The following is a 26,400-nucleotide window of genomic DNA, read 5'->3' as shown; positions in this document are numbered from 1 at the left end:
GAGACATTCAGTGCAGTGAAAGGCTCCAGGTGCACGAGTAGCTTGAGACACGTGAGCTTTGGGACACAGCGGGGGTCTTGCTTCCACTGAATTTGTGCTATTCATATTACTCTGCCACAATACATAATGCCATTTCCTTGTTGAAAGAAAATCGTCTCTCTGAGCTGCTCTACAAAATGTCTGCAAAACCAGAAGTAAGAGCTTTGAGCCAAAGAAGCAAAGCTGACTGCAGGTAAAGATAAGAAAGCGAAGCCTGGAGCATCCCTGGCTTGAGCTCTGAGGCATCCCTAAAAAGCTGAGTCTTGGCTGGAAGGTATCTCCTGATGCTCCAAATCTTCCAACAATCTGTAACTTTAAACTGAAGAATTATCAATGGACACCCTGGAATGGATCAAGTTGTGAGTAAGTTACATAATATCATAAGGTTATATAAGCATTTCCTGTCAGGTTATATGATCTGTCTCATTCATTCTCTAGCAACAGGCTTCACTTTCTGAGGGGACGGATCTCATGCAAGCCTCACATTCACAGACTGATCTCCGTCTGGAGCATTTCAAAATTCACTTAGACTGCAGGTAGATCTCTTAACCTTAGATCTACTGTGTTGTTACATGAAACGCTGTAATTAAAACAATGCACTGCAGAGACTGTATGTGTGTTTAATTGCTTTTTTAAAATGGTGAGCTCTTTTTACTGCAGCCCTGCACAACATTCATAACAATACAGACGAACATCTGGGAACTGTCAACAACTGTCTGCCACTGGCTCGCACTCCCCTCTGTTGACATTTTGCTGAGAAATACACCCTTCAGAATTGTTCAGGGATCCAGCACCTCTGAGAGTTGTGTGGAGGAGAAATGGCAACAACTACTTCAAATTAAAGAGTGAAGGGAAACGGCTGCCTATTGGATTGTCAGAAAAGCAGGTTTTTGGTTTGAAAATTAGTTCCAACTGAAATTGATCAGCCTTTCCTTTAAAGGCAACATAAATGTAGTCAACAGAGTTATGAAAACAGCTGAAACATCAGGCCTGCATGTTGGGAAAGTGACAAACTGACGAACCCTCATTTAGAGATTAACACACTGGATGAGCTGCTCACCACTGAATTTATACTTTAGACATTTTATTTTGATGACTGTGAGAAAAAGACTTTTGGACAAGCCTGAACTACTGTCCTGACCAGACAACAACAGGAGGATTTTTTTACCATCTGTTTGACATTTTGTAAAATTCGCTTTTTTGCAGAGAACTGGATAAGAAAAAATTCTTACCTCTCTAGGGTAAATATGACATTTACACAGCAGCCGGTTAGTTCAGCCTAAAAACTGGAAACAGGCAAACAGAAAGCCCGGCTCTGCGTGAAGGTAACAAAATCCACCTGACAGCACCTTTACAGCTGGTTGATTATATTAATATGTGATAACCTTTTTTCTTCTTGTTTGTGTGTTTTCAGTGCCATATGCTTGCTTGTCTATTTGCAGGGTTATACAAAAAGTACCTCGCTGAATTTAATGTAACTTGGCAGAGAAGTGGAGCTCGGGCAAAGTAAACCTGTTAAATCTTTGTGTGGATCTGGATCATTTTGTTTAAGACTGCAAGATAGGGCAATGGCTTTGGCAGAAGACGGTGCTTTCTGAGTGCCTATCGAGTTTAATGTGTATCTTCAGACAGAGCTGTAGAAGAACTGGCTCTAGACTGATTTTTACTGACAGAGGAATGCGCTCATGTTCTCATTCAACTCTAAGCAAGACAGCAAATAAGGGCATTTTTTTACAAATCTGTCAAACTTGCTTTAAATAAATGAATCAGTCATACAGTACCCAGTGTTGCACTTTAGTCTAAGAAGCAGTAAATGTAAATTACAATCTCATTGCAGTTAAATATCTTGCTTAGGAGCCTATTTCTGTGCCACTGCTGGTCAACTGCAGTAACCTATCCAAGAAGTAATTCTTTGGAACATGTGGCTTCATTCCTGCTTGCAGCCATTTGGTATTTTTGTAGCTAGCCAATCTTTTGCATTTAATGGGCAGGAAGCACACTGCTTTTAAGAAGCAGGAAAGATTTTTGGTTTGCCAGCTGCCAGTCCTTTACTCAACCATTGATCCTCCTAATCCGGCCCCTGTGCCAGCACTTCTAGTCACAAAATTACTACAGATCTGTGTTATATTTGGTCACAAGCCCCGAGCTCTTTTCGACATGCTACATTAGGTAAAAGTGACTATCAGCATCAATAAACAGCTTTTATGACTCCCCAACAAGCTAAGACATATACTTAACCATGCGTGAACATTCTGTTATGACATTTTACTATGAATAACAACTGTGTGCGTGATCAATGGCCTTAATTGCCTGTGTGAACACAGTTTGGAACAGTACGTCAATAGACACGCCATAGATTAACACCAGTGCAGCAGTTCATATAAACCAAGCGGAGGGCCAGTCAAAACAAACCAGAAATCACTCCTGAAGAGTGAGAAGCTGTTTGTCCACACAGATTCTTTGTACTCGAAGCCCTGCTCAGCTGTCTATTTACCAAAAAATGAACTGAACAATATTGCAAATAAGTCTCAGAGTGGAATTAGAGTGAACATTGTCCCTGACTGATGCAGATTTAACAAGAAACAGAAAATTCAAATGCTTGCCTACAGTGTTTATGAACTCAAACCACACCCATCCGTGAAGTCATATTAACAACTACATCAAATTAATAATGCAGGAAACGATCTGCTAAAACCCCTGTGTGTACACATGCATTCCACAACATCTAAACTTGTGGCCATTAACGTCAAATATGAGGCAAAAATATGATGCAAAACTTACATTTCTCACATGGAACATTATGATTTACAAACAAAGTCATCAACTACTGCAACAGCAGTGAGCAATGGAGATGTGATTGTTGGTGTTCCTGCTGCGTCCTCATGTCTTCTGCCAACAACTCTGCAGAGGACTGATGAAATGCATTTGGTGCAACAAACAAAGCGCTGATCCCTCTGTCTTATGATGATTATTAATGGGACACACAGACATGGAGGTCACATATTTGTAAATTTCGAGACCATCCACTTTGTGCACTTTTAACCCCTGGGCTCCCTCATCTAAACATACAGTCCTCTCAGCCTCCAGTAAAACACCCGTGATATGTGGGCCTCTAAAATTGTGCAATGGTGAGAATATAATGCATCCCAGAGGAGAGCTAGAGACTGGACGAAAGTCTCGGGGGCCTACTGGAGAAAGAAAGGTATTTGATTCTCTCAGTAAACACATTTCAATAATGTAAGCAACTCTGCCTCTTCATAAAGAGCAGATACACACATGCCGCAGTGCTTATTTTGCAATTAACTCCACACACAAGCTGAAAAGTGCCGGAATGTGCTGAGCAAGAAGCTTGGGAATATATTCAAAAAAATACTTAAGTGCGTCCCTTCCTTTCATTTCATTTACGCAAAACTCTCAGCATGTTTGAAAAATCATTACGGTGCAGTTTTCTATTTCAGTGGCTGCGCAGTTAGTGTAATGGCCGTGATTACATCTGTCGAGATGGATTAGTCGGAGAGAGGCCTGGGAGATGGCGATATTCTCTGCTTGGAATAACAGAGGAGCGATAGAGTGTGAATCACAGCAGAAGGGTAACACAAAACTCCACCGAGACGCTCCGAGCTCCTTGCCTCAGCCCCGGCTCCGGCCAAAACTACGTACAGCAGCGCTACACTTGCCACTTCCCAACCAACCCTCACCCCTGCTGCGACCCAACTCCCCTCACAAACCCTCCGTCAGACCGAAGCGGTGCTGAGCCAGGTCCTCAGCCGCGGCCAGGATACAATTACACGCTATTATATATTTTATTAAAAGGGGGGGTTGCTGGGGGGATTTAGGGGGATCAAAACACAACAAAAAAGAATAACTGCCTCATTAAAGATTTAATGGAAGAGGTCAAGCCAATTGACCCTTAACATGCAACCATCTCAACTTTTGTTTTCTCTTCCACGTATTGCAGGGTGTTTGATTCCAGCAAAGGAGCCAACTAAGATAGAAAAAACCAGAGGAAGAGAGAGAGAGAGTGGTGGAAGCAGAGGCAAGGAGTACTGGCATGAAGGACGGAGCAAACAAAAGAGATGCATGAGGTAAAACAGATGCTGAGTGATGAGTGAGCGACGATTTACCACACGATACAAGCGGTTAAATGTGTATCCATCATCAGCACTGCAGGAGACAGATAGGAGTTCTTAAAACTCTTGAAAAATGAGTAAGCATAATTTAAATGAAAGCAAGTTAAAAGCCATTCAGTTTCTCAGAAAAATGAAAACTGCTCAGAGGCATTTTACCATCGCACATCATAAAAAGTAGGAGCTTGAAAATTGCTAATGCCTCTGTATTATTTGTGGCACATCCAATTATTTCCCAGGCAGAAGCGATTCAAAAGCACAGGTAGGTAAATGTTTTCATTTCTTTTCAGCCTTAAATTTAGTCTCGCTATAGGACCCTGTGTAATGAGAAAATACTGTACTGTACTGTTATGATGGGATCAACCAGAAAAAGGGCAGAGACCTTTTTCAACTCCCAAATCTGCAGTTTCAGAGATGTTGATCTGTGTTTGAAGTGCTCACAGCGATTTTGAGAAATCTTCAACATGACTGTAATGTCATGGCATGTCTGCCTCACAGACTGCTCTTCCAGCCGTTCTATAATTTAGAATAACAGTCACAAAATCCAGGCCTACAAGCGTTCTTTTCTCCGATAATCTCTCTGGGTACTATTCCAAAACCAGAGTGTTTTCAAGTTGAATACAAATATTTAAATAGCTCTGTCCATACATAACTTTATTGTCAATCCCTAAGCTAAAACATCCACCACAAGCTTTGGACAGGGGAAATAAAAAAGTTGTGGGTTGGAAAATGAGCCTGCTAATGTGCGCATGTTGGCGAATACGACATGGCGGAGATCAATCAAGCGCTCCGGTCTCTCTGTGTGATTTACACGCTATGAGGTGCGATGGAATAGTGAAGTGCAACCAGCTTCTCTGACCAACAACCTGGTCCAAGGCAGCAGAGCCAAGGGAAAACAGCCACGAGATGGAGAGTGATGCCAACACAAGCCTCGACTTCTTACACATCGTGTCAGTCTTTGGCCTATTACAGGATTCCACTGATGAATGCACAGCACCAATCCAAACAAAAAAGACGGAGCTGACCACTGAGTCTAAATGGCAGCTTAGGGAACGCATCAGTCAAAAAATATGTGCTTGCCTACAAAGATCACATAGCAAACTGATGCGATATTTTGACAATATTTCAAAATTATCACATGCTATTTGAAAATTTAAGGCAGCCGGATAATATTTTGGGAACAGATATACCACTACATGAGCGTTAGCATTTCGAGGATATTATAGCGTGTCATTTGTTTTAAAGCTTCAGTTTTGATAACTGTTTGGGAAAAATCCCCCATTCATTTGTAAAGGATATCCTCCTGATAGGAGAACATGCAGTGCAGAACACACACATACTGTATATGGCCATGCCGGTGCCAAGGGCATTGTTTGTTCTTCATGTACTCCAGAGTCCTGCCCTGTGTCTCTGCAGCAGCTCAATACATCAATTTCTAAACACATGCAAACACTCTCTCTCCCCCCAAAGATGGGGAAGGTAATCTCAAGGATGTGCGTCTGCCCTCTGTCCCCTGTGCCGAGTCTTTCCAGTGTCAATTCCCCTGGTCTTTAATGGCTTGTGCAGCGCCTCAGAGCCAAATCACAAACCTGTGTCCTTTAAAGTACAACAGCAACAGCACAACAAAGTCTCTGGTGGGAAGTGACGCCTCTGGACATGCTGTTTAACCACAACTAAAACGAATGTTCGAGCAGGCCTGGTGGTGGCAGGAGTTTGGCTGTTTGCGTCATTTATAAGGTGCGTGTTTTCCTGTCAGCTGTTAATCATTATTCCTATGACCTGTGTGTCTCTTTTTCAGTGCTAACCTGTGATCCTCGAGAGCCTCTCTTGTGGTCCCAGTCTGAGCGGGGCAGCATCTGTGGGAAACACAAACAGAGACATGTTCAAACCACAGTCCTGCGCATCCTGTTTCTGTTAGCTTCCTACAGCTCCATAGTGGGGACAGACTGTAGCAGAAAGGAGGAGGAGCAGGAGCAGCGATGCAAAGAAGCGGAGGACGTGTGAGGGGAATGGAAACGTTCAGAAATGCAAAAATGGGTTTTGTCTATTTTTTTTTTCACTTTCCATTAAGCGCAGACGTCTAATGCAATTTCACAGTCAGGTTTGGTTTACTTTAGCTCCTATTCACTGCCTAAGGGGCTGGTGGAGGCTGAGGATTTTTACGCTGTCTAATTACCAGCCACTGTGTCCTCCCACAGGCCTTGTAAATCCGTTTTCCACTTTCTTGGGAGTCACCAAATGCATGCGTGCAGCTCTGTCACTGACTTTTTGGTAAGCACGTTGCAGGAGAGCCAAGTCAACATTAACACCCCCCCTCCTTCTCTTCCCTGCCTCTGATAGGACTTTCTGCCCCAGAACTGAGAAGCCCTGAGAAACCCAGCATGTAGCTGTGACAAATTGCTGCTGCACACATCGAGGCAAGGGGCTCCGCATAAGAGCCAATTTGATAATTCAGGTGCAATTTACTGTGTCAGTGGAGGTCACTGAGTTGTGTCATGCTGTGAGCGAAAACATGAGGCAACAGTGGGCTTCATTTGTCAGTGCTATGGGCCTGTCTGGACAGCAGTGTTGTTTGGTGGAGTGTAACTGCTCACAGTTGAAGTTTTACATTTTTTGACCATAATAAATACAGGTATGCTTGTATAATGATTGGAAGGCCGAATGTTTTCCCATGTTTCTCCTTTCCTGTAGTGTCGTCTAAGTTTTTGCCTTCTGCGCTGGGATTTGATGCTTCTTCTCCAACTCCAATTCACTGGAGATGAACAGATTTATTTATTTTTTGCTCACAACATTAAATATTAAATGGAAAAAAATGTGCCTTATAGTAGAAACTGCATCCTGTGTTCATGTCCTGCATTATTTAGATGATTCACAGGCCCCACTGACAGCAATTGGAAGGAACTATTTATTCAGTGAAAGTAATTCCAATGAAAAATGTTTAAAAATTAAAAATTGGTATGTTGCATAATTTACTAAAAAACTGCTTTCTGATTTACTATTATGTTTTCAAAATCACTGATGTTAACAAACATTTAAATGTGTCACACAGAACAGAATTAAGCTGCAGTCGGGTTACAGTCACTTCAATCTTAAGTATTCGCTTATAACAAAAAATAATTAAGGCTCCATAAACGATAATTTAAAAAATCTTTGGGTATAATCTGTGAACAGTTTGACGCATTAAAATCTCAGCTGATTTGCTTCATCTGCAATGTGTGGGCATGTTTTACTCACTTTTGACTGACAAAGGCCAACATACACAAACAAGTCTCCTGCTAGCACCACATTTCAAGTCAGATGTTGCTATTTTATATATTTTCAAATCTTGCAGATTCCATTTTTTTCCTACTTGAGCTCCACCTAGGGCTGCACAGTGGCGTAGTGGTTAGCACTTTCGCCTTGCAGCAAGAAGGTCCCTGGTTCGCGTCCCGGCTTTCCCGGGATCTTTCTGCATGGAGTTTGCATGTTCTCCCTGTGCATGCGTGGGTTTTCTCCGGGTACTCCGGCTTCCTCCCACAGTCCAAAAATATGCTGAGGTTAATTGATCATTCTAAATTGCCCGTAGGTGTGAATGTGTGAGTGCTTGTTTGTCTTTGTATGTGGCCCTGCGACAGACTGGCGACCTGTCTGGGGTGTCCCCTGCCTTCGCCCGAGTCAGCTGGGATAGACTCCAGCACCCCCCCCGCGACCCTAGTGAGGATTAAGCAGTGTATAGATAATGGATGGATGGATGGAGCTCCACCTACTTCAACCAGCGAAATAAGGCACAAAGAGAAATTTCTCGTCAACCAATAGTAATAACCCAAACTGTTCCGAATTTACGACAAACTCACATAACGACAAATTGCTGAAAGTAAAAATTAGTAGATAGCGAGGGGGTAAAAGTTTCCAGGGACCTTTAAAGATCTGCACTGTAAATCAAGTTGGGAGTCACAGCAGGTTCACTTCATGTATTTTTAACTTTGATGACGAAGCTTTTCGTTACACTTTAATCATCAGATGTGCCTTTGACATATGTAGCAGGACACACTTTTGACCCCTTGGTTTCCTTGCGGGGTAGTTATTGTATTTCTCGTCCTTTAGTCAAGGTTTTATCAACAATAGGCGCTGCTGCACAAAATGTGGTGACCGTGACAGTAAGCAAACAAGGACACCATAGCAACTTACTGTAAAGCACACCCTTCATAAAAATAAAATTCACTGGGTGTGCTACGGCTTTCCCATAGTTTGACAATAAAATACAATATGAGAGGGTTTGCCCTTTCTCAACCACCATCTTCATTCTCTCAGATTGTGTTTTCTTGTCTTAGCACAAAAGCTGCGAAAAGCTTGGATTCTACGATTGTCAGCAAAAAAACCTCCATCAAACGTCAGCAGCTTCTCATGCACCACAATAACGTTACTATTGTAGGTAGAAAAGGAAGTCGATGGAGCAATCAGATGAGTAAAAGACAAACATGTGAGATTTAAACCACAGTAAATGACAGTCTCAGCCAGTCAGCGCTGTTTGTCTCATTCTTTAGTGCTCTGACGACAGCGCTTTGGTTTTCCAGTGCAGGAGCTGGCAGCGGCCCCTCTACAGTCGCGACAGTCCTGCTCCATTAGAAGGTCCTCGTATCAGTGAGGCTCTCCAGACGCACACATAAACAGCCCTTCAGTCTGACCATCTTATGTAACGGAACCTTTCATCTCCCTGCTCTGAGAGCCGGAGCCAGACTACACAGAAGTCTACATGCGCCTTTTGATGTGCCAAAACAAAAAAAACCACACAATGTTGAAAATGAGCATAAAATCTGAGCAGCGCAGATAACCTCTTGCACGGACTGACTTTACAGAACATAATAAAGGTAATCTTCTGTGTGACTCCTGAGAGGTTTGAAAATTATATCAAGAAAAACAAACGGATGATGTTTGTCTGGTGCCACTGGTTTTTTGTAATCAATAGTGGAAAATCACAAAACAAAATGTTGTTGGTTGAAATTTCCAACCACTACTGTTGGAATAAACAACAGACAAGCATCGTCTGTTTTCAGAAAAAAAAGCAACAGCATTGGTCCTGAAAAGATAATAAGCAGCAGAATTTAACAACAACACTCCACAGAGCCCAAAAATACGTGTATGTGACTGTAGAATAAATACAGAACAAGCTATATGTCTTCTTTTGGAGACAGTTAATCCTCTACAAGTAAGAATGATAAAAACAAGAGAAACAAAAAGTCTTGTTGGTGCTTTATTACCTTGTTTTGCTTCGGGAAGACAGAGAAGAGCAGTCTAAGATTATACTTAAAACATAAGACAGGTCACTGCCAATGTTATGTCTGAAGAGGTAAAACCACACATGAATGATTTCTTAGATATCTCCTGGTTTTTCATGGACACCCTCCAGGCAGTATAACACAGCCGAAGCAGTAAAACTTCCAAATGGATTTGTTTTTGTCCTAAAGCTCCAGTGCACCTACTGGGAAAAATAACAACTTTGTCGAAGTTATGCCCTTTGTTTCACCCTCTGCTAGATTCATTATGCCGCCCCATAACTTACAATAAGCCAGGTCTAGTCGCAGCTTTCCATCACTTCATACTCACGATATATAAGCGGCTGAAACGCAAAGAGAATAAAGATGCTTTGTGTCTTTGAAAATGAAAGTGCGTCTTTCGATCGTGGTGCTCGAGCTACCAAAGTAACACGACACACTCAGTGAGCTCTCAGGCCTGTTTATGAGACTGTGGTCCATTGTGACGACATTCTGGAGATTTACTGTGTCTCCATTATTCAGAGTGATGCTCTCAAGAAACAAACGACACAAAGAAGTGAGGGCAATTTAGTTCAGCTGCATGTTAACAGAAGATGCAGGCCGCCCGAGGCTCTTTTTGCAAAATAAATTGGACATGAGCAACAGTAAAATCACGCTGAGCTTAAGCAGCCCGTCATCGTAGAATCTTCACCGTTTGTCATGTTCCAAATGTGTCAGTATGAATTTTTTTTTCCAGCTGGATGTTATTTAACACTGATAATGTATTTTTTAAACATAATAATTCTGGCACTATGAAGATGTAAGCTTGGCGTTTATTTATTTAGTTTTCAAGAAGGTTTGTTCCAGTTTGCATGTGTGTTACTCACACTTGGATGGGAATTTTTGTCAGTTGTGTGTATATATATATATATATATATATATATATATATATATATATATATATATATATATATATATATATATATATATATATACATACATACACATACTTGTGACTCTACTATGTGATCACATCAGAACTGCTATTGTGGTTCATGTCGTTGCAGCAGTGCCGTGTGCAAAAGGGTTAGCTCAAGTTTAATACATAAATAGGTGACAAAAAACATAAAGTGTCTTAGTAAAGTGTTGGACCACCATGTCCTGCCAAAACAGCTTCAGTGCACCCTGGCATTGGTTCAACACGTCTCTCTGGGCTCTACTGGAGGGATGAACATCATTCTTCTAAAAAAAAACGTCCCTCATTTGTTTTGATGTTAGTGGTGCATATGTCCATCCAAAATCTTCTATGTGGTAGATTGTGATGAGACATGGTGATTGTGAAGGTGATAACAGATGACTCATGTTGTTTTCATCCACATGAAGCCATTCAGTGACCTCTTGTCCCCTATGGTGGGATTTTTATCCTAGAAGAAACCCTTCTTAGGAGGATAGAAATGTTTCATTACAGAATAAATATGATCACTCAGAGCAACTCTGTATAACAGAGGGGGTCAACGGTTTAGATTTTTCCTTTAATTTGTCACCTGTTTGCAGGTCAATCCAGATGGTGGGTTGGTTGGTAAATTCACTTTCAGCCTGTTTTCATTTCGCAAAACACAGTGACACATCAAGACAGAATCAGGAAAAATGGAAAGAGGCTACTCCAGGAAGTTATATTATCATCTGTGTGATGAAGAACAGCACGACATGAACATAAAACTCAAATCTGCAGCCAAAGGCAGATGGTGTAGGTGTTTTTTTTTTCAACTAGCGCAGTCATGGAAAGAAACAAATGATATTACTAATGGTGTCGTCCCATCAATTCAAACTATTTTTGTTTTATTTCTGTATGATCTTGGTTTACACTTTGCCAATCAAACTGTGGAATGTAACACAAGATTTGCACCATGAAATGTTACTTTTACAAAAAAAAAAAATAACCAGAATGTTCTAATTTAGGCAGGCGTGATAGGCTGCTATAATCTGATATCTCCCTAATAAACAACAGAAAACAGAGTCTAACGGACCAGTTTTCTGCCTGCACTACTGAAGTGGTTATTTTGTAGCAGCCTGCTGTAATTTGCATGTGATCTAATAAAGGTAAACACAGTGAAAGGTTGTGCGTAATGGCACTAGGCTCTGGCGAGGCAGTTGTCAATGGACAGGGAGCAGATTGATCAACGTGTGTGCTTCAGATGGCTGCAGAGATTTAATGAACTGAAGGAGTTTTCCAACAGCTGTGGATAACAGCCGGCACTGTTAGAATAACTTCTACTAATTTATAGATCAGTGCATCGATTTACTGACAGTCCTGCTTCGAAAACAGGAAAGATTCATTAATGATACATTTATCTGAAGAATAGTTATTTAAAATGATTTATTACATCACTTCAAACATTTTTTTTCATAGTTTCTGGGGATTTGCCAAGAGTATTTATTTTACTCTTCTTGGTTAAAAAGCAGCACCAGAAAAAGGGCAAGTTGCCAAAGCAAAGTCTAAGACACATTTTCCACCAAAATACTACCAGCTCGCTTTGCACTGAGCATTTCGATGAATCTGCCATCTGTCTGCATCTCCTCCCAAAGGTGTGCCGTGCACTCTGCACTTGGCACCAAAACACCGCACAGATGCACAAAGAGACTGTGAAGGTCAGGTGATTATTGTCGCTGCATTGCTTGCCCTAGTCGTTTCTCAGTTGTGAAAATGGAGCCCTAAATGTACAAATGCAACATCTTGATTCATCAAGCTGACAAATCTTTATATTAACTTTAACTAGTGTGCCGTTTTGCGCTAAAAACGGACAGTAGATGCTGTCCGCCATTTCTTTCTTAGAGAATCCTTCATGGCCGGGATGCAGAAGAGGCGTGTTTGTGTCCTGTCAGTCACTACACAGCTCAATAGGAGTTTGTTTAGAAAGATTGGTGGCATCCGGGTTAATAACAAGAAGGATTCTTGCAAGTATACAATATGTCAGACAGACAAAGAAAGTCACAGCCACAATATGCCACCACCCTTTGTAAGTGAGCTGCACTCTCATGACTCAATATAGCACCAGCCAAGGAAACTCCCAGCCTTCCTCTCACCTCCAGTGTTAAGAGGGCAGCAGTGTGGATGCCAACATGTAACCATGCCCTGCCCACCACCATGGCAAGCTGCCGTGCTTCTGAGGTGCTGGGCAAACACCATGGTGTCAAAGCACAAACAAACTATTGGAATATGCTTGCTGTTTGACTTGTTGAGAACCACTTCTCAGTAGGTGTGAAGTAGTAGGTGGAGTCACAGCTCAAACTCCACTTTCACAGCGATCAACCTGACGTCGCACAGTAAATCCAGACCCATTGTCGTCAACTCACTACGGACAACTTTTCTAAATTTGTGGGGAAGTGAACGGGAAACTGCTTCATCCTAATAAAGCTCAGCGCAAGATAACTGCAAGCGGTGTTTCTTAATCATTCATTCATGATCAGCCCTTCATTTGTCTCTTCCTCCCCCTTTTCTCTCTCATCCTATTTTATCCTTCATTACTGGCTTCATATGAATGAAGTTGATGTGTGTCTGTTTGGATCTTCAGCCGCTGTGTTAGCTTGTTAGTGAACTGGATTTACTGGGATGCAAAGTCATTGTCCGCTGAGGACACGGTTATAAGAAGTGCCAACTAGAGATCACCCTGCTGGAGACAAGGGAAGGAGGAAAAGAGCTGTGTGCTGATCTTTCAGGATGGTCGGGTTAATTAAGGCAGCGTTGAAGGGCCAGGAGATCAGTCTGCAGGATTTCCAATGAGCTTGACCCAAGGGTTTTATGAACCACCTCTCTGTCCAATTAAACTCACTACGCTCTCACTTAAAGTTGGGTCTGCAAAGTCATGAATTCACACATATGCCTACTTACACAAGTGCACACACACGTACACGGACTCACACACACTGCCTCGAGGTCTCTGAATATTTTCTTACTTTATTCCTCCTTTGTTCTTTTATCACTGCTCTCTGTCAAAGATATTCTGACGTCTGTAGTGTTTGACTCAGACATCCCCGCACTCACTTTCACTTCAGCCGACACAAAGAAAGTAGGTCAGGTTCTACTAAGTCTCGCTATGTGAAGACTTCATAAGTGACGGCGGCTTAGATGTGAGGACAACATCAAGACAACAATGAAAGGTGTTTGTGCTCACTTTCATAGCCGTTAGAACCACAGTAAACTCTACATTGTTCATCATGACGTTGGTAATGAGATGTAATCTTGTTCTGCACCTGCAGGTGGAGGTATTCTCATGATTAGTGTCATGTAGCTGTTTTCTCCTGGGAGCCACTTTGGGAAACAGTTTGTTTGCTTTTATTTGTAAATAATTTTGTAAAAAAAAAAAATGTGTATGTACAAGATGACATAGTTTGATTACGATATATAATAATAAAAATGGGATTTAATAATGGAACCATGTAGAATGAAGCACATATTTTGGAGAAGACTAATATAGTATCATTCTTAGCATGAATTCTACAATCTAAATACTGAATACATGAAGGTGTGATAATAGAAGCCTTTGGTCTGCCTGGTGCCCTTTATCTTATTCCTCCCTCTGATGTGTAGACAGATACAGGCCATGCGAGTAGCAGAAATTAGCTTATGTTACTTCCTTTATATCTGTCAGCCTTTCTAAATTTAGCATATGGATTACAGAAACAGCCCCTGCAAGTGATGGAAATTTGCAAGACCTTTGCACATCTAGGGAGTTATCCGCATGATTAACGATATATAATTTTATGGAAATGAGAATTAGACTTATTAATACTTTCTATCTATACTGTACTTTCACTCTTATTCTGTGCATGTTCTGCTCTATTACCTTTTCATCTAATAAACTATCATCTTACGTTCAATTAAAACTGAATTTAATTAAACACAAGTCGATATGAGAAGGACAGCTGGTATTAAAGGATTAACTTGCATGTGTACAGCTCTATAGTGAAGCTGCAAAATGTGCAAAGACAGACACAAATTTGTGACCCAAACTGTGTGGCTCCTCGTCCAGGTGACTTCATAAGCTCCGCCTCACCTTCTCCTCTGCTCCATCCATCCCCAGTGTAGCTGCCGGTGGAGGACACTTATAAATCCGTCCCTGCCTGCCTGCCTGCTGAGGGGAGAGTATGGAAAGTCGTTCCTATTCATGCTGGCTAATGTTTTACAGGTTTTACCGTGGGGGTCAGTCATCGTGGGTCATTTGCGTCATCGCTGAAGGGAAGGGAACGTTTGAGGTGGGCTGCCAAGGACAGGGGGAGGGGGCTGAGTGTGGGGAATGAGGAACACACTCGTGCGTGTGCAAAGATCAGCACATGTACACCTCTCTTTCTCATGCAGCGGCTTGCAAAGCACACTTAATGAAGAAAATCGCACTTGCCCGAGCGTTAAAAGTGCTCACATGCACAAATATGATCCCATGACATCTTTCTCACAGTAGCTCTGCATCTGCACTCCGGCTTCTGTTTAGCCCTCCCCTGCTCTTCACACATTCTTACTCACACTCTTCTAATTTCTGAAGTGCGACTAATGGGATTTATCATCTTTACGTTTCCAGGGAGAGACTTAGCCTGATCCTAGAAGAAGGAGAGAAAGAAGAGTCTCTACCAGAGATAGATCTGTCATTCTCCCAGGGTGGAAGCACAGGCCACAAGGAAGCCGTGGCCCACAGAAAACCTCAATGGGAGTACTCCAAATTCTGACCTCAAAAATGATGAAACACGACGGCAGGAAATGTGTCACTGACAAAATCTCTTCATGGAAGCCTGCAGTGAGAGTATAAAATATTTTTAAAGCCTTATCCATGTGATTTAAAAGGACATGCTTTTAATTTTCTGGTGATATTATTTGTCCACACACAGTTCTCCTAGCTGGGTGAACAAGAGGCGATCTGGCTGGGTAAACCTGGCAGCCCATCTCAAAACAGCATGCCAAAGCCATTAGTGTATAATGGTACAGTCAGGATTACTGCTGGGGCCTGGAGAGCTGAGAAGGGAACACAGCACTCACTTGTTTGTTTGTTTTACAAGCCTCTGCTCTGTTCAGTCTGCAAGGTGCCAATGGGCTTTGTGTGGTTTAATTCCCAGTCGACCCAAACTGTACAGCGCGTCAACAATGGTAGCCACTCTCCGGCCGCAGCACATTTGTTTCCAAGAGTCATGTCCAAATAAATCAGTAATGACACTGCAATTCATTTAAAAAACCTGAGCTAACTTTTCCTCCTCTGATATAAAGACTAAGTTAGTGCTGTCAGTCAGTGGTCAATAGATTTCCCTAAAATTGACTGCACCTGTGTGTTCATTGGCTAATTAGATGAGAGAACAACAAAATTCTACCTTATATGCTTCTCATGTGTACATGGCCTGGTTTTGTGCTTATCAAAAAAAGGAAAGCATTGAGATAAAGACAGCATTTCCTCATTATCCATCAACTTAATGACTGAGCCCACTGGCCTCCTTCGGCGACACTGGTGTTTTCCAGCTGATCTTTCATTACATAATGGAAATGGCAGCATTGATTTATGCCTTCTTATAGACTTTCTGTCGCATTCATGAATTACATTATGACAGGCCAGATGGTTAGGAATGCAGGCAGATAGAAAGGGTTAACACACACCACATTTTCCAGATTTTGTTGCTCATTGGTGCCATTTAAGCTAAGAAAAATGTGCACTTTAGTGCACAGTGCAGGTCTCAGACAACAACCGGACTGGGTGTTACAGTTCCACTGTAAAAATTTTTTATGAAGCCATAAGTCTGACTGGGACAGCGGGCAATATTTCTTTTGGAAAACGAGATGTGCGTCAAGCAGGATTTTCAAAGGTAACAAACAGTTTAATAACAAAACAATTCAGACCTGACTTTTGCATGAAAACCAAGGAAAACACACTAAACTTATGAATAGTGTTAATTTTGGCTAAATAATGAACTCTTTGAAATTACACTGCACTAGCCTGAGGATCCAACTTCAGCTTTGCTGTAAGATAATTTGGAGGCTGCAGAATGAGAATCGGAGAGCAGAGCTTAGTCAAAGGCAACATTATGAAAGCAGTATGGGCATTTGTGCATGCATGCAACTTCCAGTGCATACATTATTTCATCTTTTATTCACAGCCCTGACTCAGCAAGGTCTGTGTTCTGTGTTTTGTCTGTGCTCATCAGAGAGAGACCACACACACTCACACGCACGCACGCACGCACGCACACACGCACGCACACACGCACGCACACACACACACACACACACACACACATCTACCCTACTATTTCAGCATTTACTGTCCCATCAAGATTCCCACAGGACTCCAGTAAACAAACAGACAGCAATTGCCCTTTCAAGCATATGCCTTTAAATCACATCCCTACGTCCTTCATAAATCACCGATGTACAAACATAAACGTGCAGTCAGGACAGCACCTATGCACTGACTGATGGTACTCAAAGCATATGTGTATGTGCATGAAAGTGTGTGAATGCCAGCTTCCAATAAACAGCATGTGTATCAGTGTGGGGGCATAAATCTCTGCTTCCTCTTTTTGCAGGTGGAAGGATTTAAATTACAGAGTCTGCTCCCCTGGAAGAGGCTCATGTCAACCCCATGGGCAAGTTTTACACCATTAGCTTGCAAACTGCTAACTTTGCCAGTGAAATTCCCAGAGGCAGCATTCTCCATGTTGCAGGGATGAAGGGTTCTGTGGCTACAGGGGGGCAGATGATGGCCTTCCCTCATGCACTCTGGAGGGCTTCTCTCCATGAGACACAACACGGAGTCTTTAAGAAAGGGCCATCATGCTGATAGCCGTCCTAGAAACCTGGCTTAGAGCATGGCAAACAGGGACAAGGTACAGGAGATACTGGTTGTCCTCTGGGGAAATAAGCTGTAGGCTCCATGACTGACACAAAGCCATCTTCTTCGATCACACCCTCACTGACACACTGAGGCTTAGTGAGCAATAAACAAAATATACTACCTTAAAGCTCTCTGTCTCACTCGACTAAATGATATATGATGTGATAATAACCAAAGATTGTGTAGTAATAATATGTTGTCACTGTGTCGTTCAGGAGTTACGCTTCTGGCAAATACGTATGGTCTGAGTAGAGCTCAGCTGAAAAGTGACAACAGCCCTCTGACTGGACCACCCAGACTGATTGTTCACAGGCCCATAGCCAAGGCATGTTTTTTTAAACTATGACATTGTAAGTGAACACGTGGTTTAATGTGTTTAGACTGTATGTGTGTAAGTCAGAAGTATTTAGATACTTTGCTTGCGTAAAAGTAGTAATGAAGAAAGCAAAAACATGGTTTCATATGTGACAAATCTAAGGTAAAATATTTGTCTGTGTGCTGCGAGGGGCTTTCCGTATCATTTTCCTTCTTAAGAACTGGTTTGTGGTTCGAACATGTATGGCTGAATTACTCCAATATTGCAAGCAGAGTAATTTTACATTGCTTGCAGAGTCGTAGGTGAGCGAGTAGTGTTGAGGTGGGCGGAGAAAGTGGCAGGGCTTTTATAGATCGAGTTATTTTCTGAAAAAAAAGAAACAAAAACAAAAAAAACTTTAAAATATTGCATCTTGATCCCCCCCCCCCCAAAAAAAATAGATTGTCAGGAATTAATCAATGGCCAGAGGGGTAGTTTTAGTTACAGTCATTATTTTTTTTGCCACTTGGTTGCACAAAAGAGGCAGTAAACACATGACATAATATCAACTTTTAATTATTATAAGTTACATATAAACTGTGAATTCTAATATTCCAGCGCTGTCCAACTAAACTGTATTTTTTTCTCAGTTTTGTTCTCCACCAATCTCTGAGTAAAATTATTTGTTGATAATCAGCTAAATGTTCCAGTCAGCTTGTTGTCATTTTCTTTTTCTAACATTGCGTCAGTATAGATCTATATTTATTTTATGGAATATTATTGTAATGAAATATTATTACTACATTTTAATGTGCAAGTTTCATCTGCTTGTGACTTGAAACAATTTTTATCTTGTTTGTGGCTGATGTAATTGAGTAAAAAGTGCAATATTTCCCCTTGAAATGCTGAATATAAAGTATTAAGCTGCATAAAATGGAAAAAACCGAAGTTGAATATACTTCCAATAGTTAAATTCCACAACTAGTGCAGAGTGACCTTGAATGGATGTTTGTTTATTTGAGGAACGCGTTTGTTTATAACAGGGCACCAGCTCTATTGTGTGGTTACACTGCATGTCTGTCAGTTTATCCATGTGTAGGTGTACAGTAAATGCAGTATATCCCCATATGTGTGGTGTGCATGGATCAATTTTCATGTCGTGTCTGAATATACAAATGTGTAATAGTGTGTGTGCATCCCATGTGTGTTTCGGATCTGGAACAGAATTAAGGCGGACCACAGCTAGGAAAACACTGGTAAAAAACTTTGTTAGTCTGCTGTTTAAACATGGAAAGAATCCTAGTAAAAATACACAAAACATTTGTTTCTTTTAACACACTCTTTTAACACATGGAGCTTCTGGATGCTCTTGATCGGAGCTACTGGTGCCACCCACACACACCAGGCCAAACGGCTACTTGTGTTTACCTAGCCATGTGACTGAAGCCATAGTACATGCAGTGACGTCAGCTCACATTCCACACATTCATCAGTCTCAGTTCTCACTGATACTGTCTCAGAACAGAGGGGCAGAGATCATACATTATAAAAGTTGCAATCATTCACTGGGCCTGCGTTAGCTATATTTATCTTATCCTGATAAAATAAATAAGCACTACTCTGTGTTTGCCATCTGTTTTCATAAGCAGTAGTGCGCTCAAGAGCATCCATTGCCTGAAATAGTCTTCCTGTTCCACTTAAAACATGCAGTCCATAAATAATTGCAAAACTGCTGTCAAGAGATGAATACATGGAACAAACTTCTCACTACATAAAAATGCAGGAATACTTCCATTTTCAACTACAATATAATAATAATAATAAATTTTATTTATAAAGCGCTTTTCCAAAAGCTCAAAGACGCTGTACATAAAATACAATAAGATAGAACAAAACAGATAATTAAAATCAGTAGATAGTAAACAAGTTCAAGATAAAATACAGAATCACTTAAGGAAAGCAGATCTAAAAAGGTGAGTCTTTAAAAGGGATTTAAATGTGGTGAGGTTGGTGCAGTCACGGAGGGCATGGGGGAGTGAGTTCCAGAGTGTGGGGGCGGCAATGGCGAAGGCTCTGTCCCCCCAATGTCGCCGGCTGGTCCTGTGCGGGATGGAAAGGAGGTTTGTGTGGGAGGAACGGAGATTCCTGGGGGGGGTGTAGGGGAGGAGCAAATCGGTAAGGTAAGAGGGGGCTAGATTATGGATGGACTTGAAGGTGAGGAGAAGCAGTTTGTACTGGATGCGGTGTGAAATGGGGAGCCAATGGAGGTTCCGCAGGACGGGTGTGATATGGTCGTGAGAACAGGTTCGGGTGAGGAGTCGGGCAGCAGAGTTTTGAATGAGTTGAAGTTTATTGAGAACTTTGGAGGTGGAGCCGAAGAGAACGCTATTGCAGTAGTCAAGGCGGGAAGTGACGAAGGCATGAATGAGGGTTTCAGCGGCTGAGAAGGAGAGGAAGGGGCGGAGACGGGCGACGTTGCGGAGATGGAAATAGGCAGTTTTGGTGATCTGATTAATGTGGGGTTCAAAAGTGAGGTTGCTGTCAAATATCACACCGAGGTTGCGGATGTGAGCAGAAGGAGATAGGGTGGTGTTATCAATGGTAATGGGGGGGTGGGGAAATGGTGTGAGTGATTTAGGTCCGATAAGGATGAGATCAGTCTTGTCACAGTTTAGCAGGAGAAAATTTTTCCTCATCCAGGATTTAATGTCGGCCAGGCAGCTGGAGAGAGAGGGGAGGGTGGTGGTGGCGGTGGTGTTGGTGGAGATGTAGAGTTGGATATCGTCGGCGTAGCAATGGAAGTGTAGGTTGTGGCGGCGGATGATGTTGCCGAGGGGGAGGAGGTACAGGATAAAGAGGAGGGGGCCAAGTACTGATCCTTGAGGGACACCATGGGACAGGGGGGCGGTGGGTGATGTGCAGTTGTTGACCTTGATGAATTGTTGTCGATTAGTGAGATATGATGTGAACCAGGTGAGGGCGGTGCCGGTGATGTTAATGGAGGATTGAAGGCGGGACAGGAGGATGGAGTGATTGATTGTGTCAAATGCTGCAGAGAGGTCGAGAAGAATGAGGATGGTGACTTGTCCAGAGTCTGAGGAGAGGAGGAGATCATTGGTGACCTTGAGGAGAGCAGTTTCAGTGCTGTGATGAGAGCGGAATCCGGATTGAAAGGTTTCATACAGGTTGTTGGAGGTGAGGTGAGTTTTCAACTGGGCAGCGACGACACGTTCTAATGTTTTGGATATGAAGGGGAGATTGGAGATGGGCCGGAAGTTGTGAGGGGAGGTTGGATCCAAACCAGGTTTTTTGAGGATGGGGGAGACAGAGGCGAGCTTGAGGGGTGAGGGGACACAGCCAGTACTGAGGGAAGTGTTGATGATGTTAGAGATGAGGGGGGCGATAACAGGGAGGCAGTTTTTGAGGAGGGCAGTGGGGATGGGGTCCAGGCAGGATGTGGAGTTTTTAGTTCCAGTGATGAATTTGGGCAGGTCCAGGGGGGAAACGGGCGAGAAGTGGGCCAGGGGGGGAAAGTTCAGAGGGTTTGGTGGAGGAGAGGGGGGATCAAGTGAAGTGGGAGAGGTGACAAGGCTGCTGTGGATGGAGATGATTTTGTTATGAAAAAAAGAGAGGAATAGGTTGCATTTGTCAGTGGTGAACGAGTTTGAGACTGTGTCCGGGGGGGCAAGGAGTTTATTGACAGTTGAGAAGAGGGATTTGGGGTTGTTGGAGCTGGTATTGATCAGGTCAGAGTAGAAAGTGGACCGTGCAGATTTCAGGGCGTCTTTGTATTGTTGGAGGAAGTCGGAGTAGGCTTGGCGGTGAACTGTCAGGTTTGTTTTCTTGACAAGACGTTCTAGCTGTCGTTTATGGGCTTTCATGAGGTGGAGTTCAGGGGTGTACCATGGAGCAGAGTGGGAGAAAGTAACTAATTTGGATTTGAGGGGAGCAAGCTGATCAAGACAGGAAGAGAGAGTATGATTGTAGTGGTTGATGAGGTCAGTGGGGTTATTGATTGACGGGGGAGGGGAGACGGACAATGCAGTGGTCAGTGAGGCGGAGAATACAGAGGGGGAGAGTGATCTGGTGTTTCTAAAAAAGATTGTCCGTTTTTCCTTGGGCAGGGGGGTGGGGAGGCTGATGTCCATAGTTATTGCTAGGTGGTCAGAGATGGAGAGATGACAGCTGGAGATATTTAGGACTGTAAGACCAGAGGAGCAAACCAGATCGAGGATGTGTCCATGGTTGTGGGTGGGGAAATTGACATGCTGGGTGAGGTTGAGTGATTGTAGGAGATCTAGGAAGTCAGAGATCTCCTACAATCACTCAACCTCACCCAGCATGTCAATTTCCCCACCCACAACAACAACAATATGTTTTGTTTAGTGCTTTTGCTCATTATGTTGGCTGCCTATTGTCACATTAATGTCATTTTCTATCTTGTATTACAGAAGAAAACAATGGTGATCGGGATATTACAATGTAATGTGTGAATGATAATGCAGAGTATGTGGATTAACCATTAAAATCAATACCACCAGTACGGGATTAAGTTATCATTTGCTTGGATTAATTTATGCAGTGAACAGTTATAATTTATAAGTAAAATAATTTACTGGTTTCTGTGGAAGTGTGTGGAGCAAGGAGGATACAAAACTTTTTTTTTGTTACAGCTATTCACTGTTTAGCGGGCAACATGACTGATATAATAAAAAACATATTCGAGGTTGCTTTGGTACTTCAGTATTTTTGAAGCTTTAATTGCTCAATGTGGAAGGAGTGATCAAAAAGTTCAGATAACATTCCTGAGTGCAGCACAGTCTCATGCATTTGTAGTTTCACCATGGAGTTGCAGCAGCAGCACTGTGTATGAAGTGTGCCAGGATCTTTGTCAGCAGTGTCAGGACAACCCGACCTTCATGCCAAGGATCATCAGCAGTGACAAGAGGGCAGTCTACAGTTATGACCCAAAGCAGCTTCACAGTAAGGGAGCCTGCAGCCTAAGACCAAAGAAGGTGCATAAGGTTAGGAGTTTACATAGAGCATGCTAATTTACAGGGTGAATTTACACTGTGAATTTTACCCCCAGGGTCAGACTGTTAAGACCGAGTTCTACTGTAAAGTCCTGAAGTGCCTGAAAGGGAACATTCGATGCAAACAATCGTAACTGTGGTGTGATGCCAGCTGGGTCCTCCAACACACCAACACTCCCACTGACATAGTCTTAAAGCGTGTTATTTGGCCGAACAAACACACTCGTCGCTCCAGTCCCGCCTTACATGCCAGATTTGGCTAACTGTGACTCCTTTTCCCTGAAATAAAATGGAAGTTTAAGGTTTGCCATTTTGACACAATGGAGGAGATCCAGTGTGCATTTCAGGATAATGCTTGACCTGCTTACAAACTAGGATTTCCAAGCAACGTTCCAAGCATGGCAGGAGCATTACTGCATTTTTGAAGGTGATATCGACTAAATCTAAACCAGGTATGACTTTAGCTTTTTATTGGCAAAATAACAATATGTAGACCTAAAAGATTAAGTAGTTACAGACGGCCATAAACTTGCAGTATAGTGTGCCATTATGAAAACTTCGTACATTGAGAAAAAGTACATCACATCTCAATGCTACATATTTGCAAAAGTAAATACGGCTTTAGAAAAAAGCAGTACCAACACTACAGATTTTAAGGAAAATGTTGACACTGAACATATTAGCATTTTTACATTTTCCCACAGTATCTGGTCTCACAATACAAAATCCAATTATAGCAGCTAAAGCTTAAATTCTCTTGTAACTTGCTTATTGTATGGGGCAAAGACTGTGGTCAGTATATAATATGAAAAAAATCAACAGTAAGTTGAACATTGCAAAGAAGTTTTATTAACATTTACCCAAAAACACCTTTATTAAACCCATGTCCACACATGATGCATTTGAACATAATCTAAGCAGCAACTATGCTTCCTTTAAGACATAAATGGGATAAATTTGTAACATCTAATTGTAGTTTCTTTGTCAACATTTGATCATAAACGTGAATTTATTAGGAAAAAAGTCAAATTTTCCTACTTCACAAAATGGTGGCGACAGTAATGAAATCAACCAAAACTCTCACAACAGATAAAGCTTAAGACAACAAGACTCTTACAGGGCTTCTGAATTCTTAGCCTATCCTAAACAGCCCACTCTGCTGCACAGCTGAGGAAACAATTTGCTGAGACCTTTGCCTTTCACATTCTGCTCCCCACGCCATGTTCTAAAGACACCACACAACAGCGGCCTCACAATGCTACCGTCTAAAAAAGCAGAGAAAACATTATGAGGAAATGTGATGGGGACTGTGTTTAACCTCACTCAGTCATTGCATTGTCCAAATGCTCATTTGTTATTCTCTTAATTGGCCAATCAGTAATCGTGACAGGATAATTTATCAAACAATGAAAAGAAAGATTAGTTCTCGTTTTAAGATCGTGTTCAGCAGAGGTTCACATCCCGTATAAGTCCAACAAAGTGGGTCTGTAGCCTGAAGCTAGTGTGACTTCTCATCTGTAATTGCTTTAATTGCACTTTCCATAGACCATGTAAAAGCAGAAAAAAAATAATGTCTGCTGCAGCTCTGAATAAATGACGACCATTGTGAAAACAATCCTGGCTCGAAAAATGCCCAATTGGAAAGGATAATCCACTATAATGGGAAGTAGTTCAATTAATTAGGCAGGTAGACCAGAAGAGAGGCATCATAAAACTGGGCCATAAACAGCTACAACTGCACAGTTGATAAGGCTGTACTGTGTAGGACTTGTAAATACAAAATGGCCACCCCGGAGTTAAAAACTGTGGAAATTTGGGCAAACGTTCATATTTTTTTCCCATCTGAAAAATCTGCATGTTTATTATCCGCCTGTGCGCACTAATCTAATGGAAAACAGACCCAAAATAAATTACTTCTCCCCATATAACCTGATTAGTACAGCTGCACCAGCCTGAACCAAATGGATCTGGTGCAGATAAACAGCTGGGTTACAAAAAGAGGGGTGGGGATGAGAACGCAGAGCTCAGATCTGGCTGTCTCTGTCGCTGCCACACCGTAAATCATCTAAGACAAGAATCGAGGAGGAATCCACAGACAGAACTACGTCCACATCTAAAACATTCACTGTTAGCAATTTCAGCATTAAATAACTAATCACAGCTACAATAATGAGCTGTCAGAAGTTAAATGACGAGAGCAGTGCATTTACCATGTGTCACAGTCTGATACCAACTGGTAGATTAACAATGATGGGCTGCCACACAGAGAGACTAGATGAGAGAGATTCATTAAAGAATAGTTTGAGATTTTGAAGATATACTGAAACCACTTTTATATTTGTTCGTTAAATTAATCTTTAGCTGAAATGAAATATAAAGTGTTGATAAATGATCTTAAGAGAATGTGGCAGACAGATTGGCTAGCTGTATCCCCGTGTTTCCAGGTTTTATGCAAATCTAATTGTCTCCTCAGTGTAGCTTCATGCTAAACTCTATGCAAAGAATCAGATACCCGTTTTTCTCAAAGTGTTGAACTATTTCCTTGGTTTTGGTGTTTTTTCCTCTTGCCAAACATTTCTACAGCATCCGCTTTGCAGTGAGTAAATCCACCGCAGCTGACTCTAATGCTCACCTTGTCCTTGTCCTTCACTGGGTTCGATCACTCTGCTGAGCTGGCAGTGCCACGCTAAAACTGTGGGGCGACCAGGGGACCTGCATTGGCAGAACAGGCCTGCCTCAGGCAATTACGCCCTCAACTGTGGCTCATCGGTTTATGGTTCGATAGCGCTTCCAGGGTCCCAGGTCAAAACTCCAATCACATGCAACAATACACTAATGGGTACGGCATTGTCTGTCCCTGGGCCTCTGAAAGTCAAGGCCAAGTCAGCCAGAAACCCAGTCGTGACTTCAGCCTGACGAGCGAGGCAATATTTTTTTTTAACGGCTGTCATCTGGTGGGGCTGACTCTGGCAAACCGCACAGAATCACACATGCTCGTGAACTACCCCTTGTGGTCTGCCTCTTTTTTCCTCCCTCCACATATCCACAGAGAAACTTCACACTCGTGCACCTGTATGGTGTCTGTACACTGGAGTCTAATTAATAGGAAAAAGACAACGACCGCCTGTGAGGGGAGCCTTGTTGATTAGCAAGGGGCACAAAGTCTATTTCAGCAGTCCAGCTCACAACCAAACCGTGTCACGGAGACAGTCAGTCATTCTGATCACACTCCTGACTGGATGAGCGATGGATTCGCATGACAGAGCCGAATCACAGCTTGAAAGATAAGTCCAACGAAGCAATGCCCCTTTTCTTAGCAGCAATGCACCACTTTCAATAGAGGAAGGATATGGGTTGGAAATGGGCAGTGTAATGCGTTCAGCCCCGGCCTCTCTAAGCACTGACAACAGACAAAACACAGAGCCAATAACGGCTTCACTGTGTGAGTGTTTGGCTAGCCAGACAGACCGGCTGTTGCTAGCTAGAGGTTGAGACTGGTCTGATTATTGACATTTTGATGGTTTTCAGGTTCCGAAATAGTCAGACTTTGTGGAACTCTTGATAGATTTTGGCTTCTGCAGTACTTTGAATTCCACATATAATATATTGGCTATCAGAGCGGTACATCCAGTTGAATCTAACTATGTGAACTTGATTACAAATTAATCTAGAGAGTATAATTAGGCAGCAGCTCATTTTTCATGAAACTCTTATTCAGTTTGGCTATAAACTGAAAATGAACTTGCTTTATTGTCCTGTGGATGGCTGGAATTGTATTACTTGTATTCTGTAGGAACGAATTCACAAGGG

The 26,400-nt window shown here is 42.2% G+C and overlaps 1 protein-coding gene across 3 annotated transcripts in view; it reads right to left on the bottom strand.

Annotated features, from left to right (window-relative positions):
• Positions 1 to 26,400, bottom strand: part of LOC111573642 (cGMP-inhibited 3',5'-cyclic phosphodiesterase 3A-like) — a 79,215-nt gene that overhangs the window by 29,921 nt on the left and 22,894 nt on the right. For 2 of the 3 annotated variants that reach the window (XM_023277908.3, XM_023277907.3), the window contains exon 2: positions 5,972 to 6,022. The exons of the other annotated variant lie outside the window; for it this stretch is intronic. In XM_023277908.3, the coding sequence (XP_023133676.2) occupies positions 5,972 to 6,022 (51 nt within the window). The remainder of the gene's footprint in view (positions 1 to 5,971; positions 6,023 to 26,400) is intronic. 3 annotated transcript variants of the gene reach the window in all.

Source organism: Amphiprion ocellaris, chromosome 3 (genome assembly GCF_022539595.1).
Source record: "Amphiprion ocellaris isolate individual 3 ecotype Okinawa chromosome 3, ASM2253959v1, whole genome shotgun sequence".
NCBI lineage: Eukaryota > Metazoa > Chordata > Actinopteri > Pomacentridae > Amphiprion > Amphiprion ocellaris.
The sequence above is the reverse complement of the archived record's forward strand: the minus strand, read 5'-3'. Positions and strand labels throughout refer to the sequence as shown.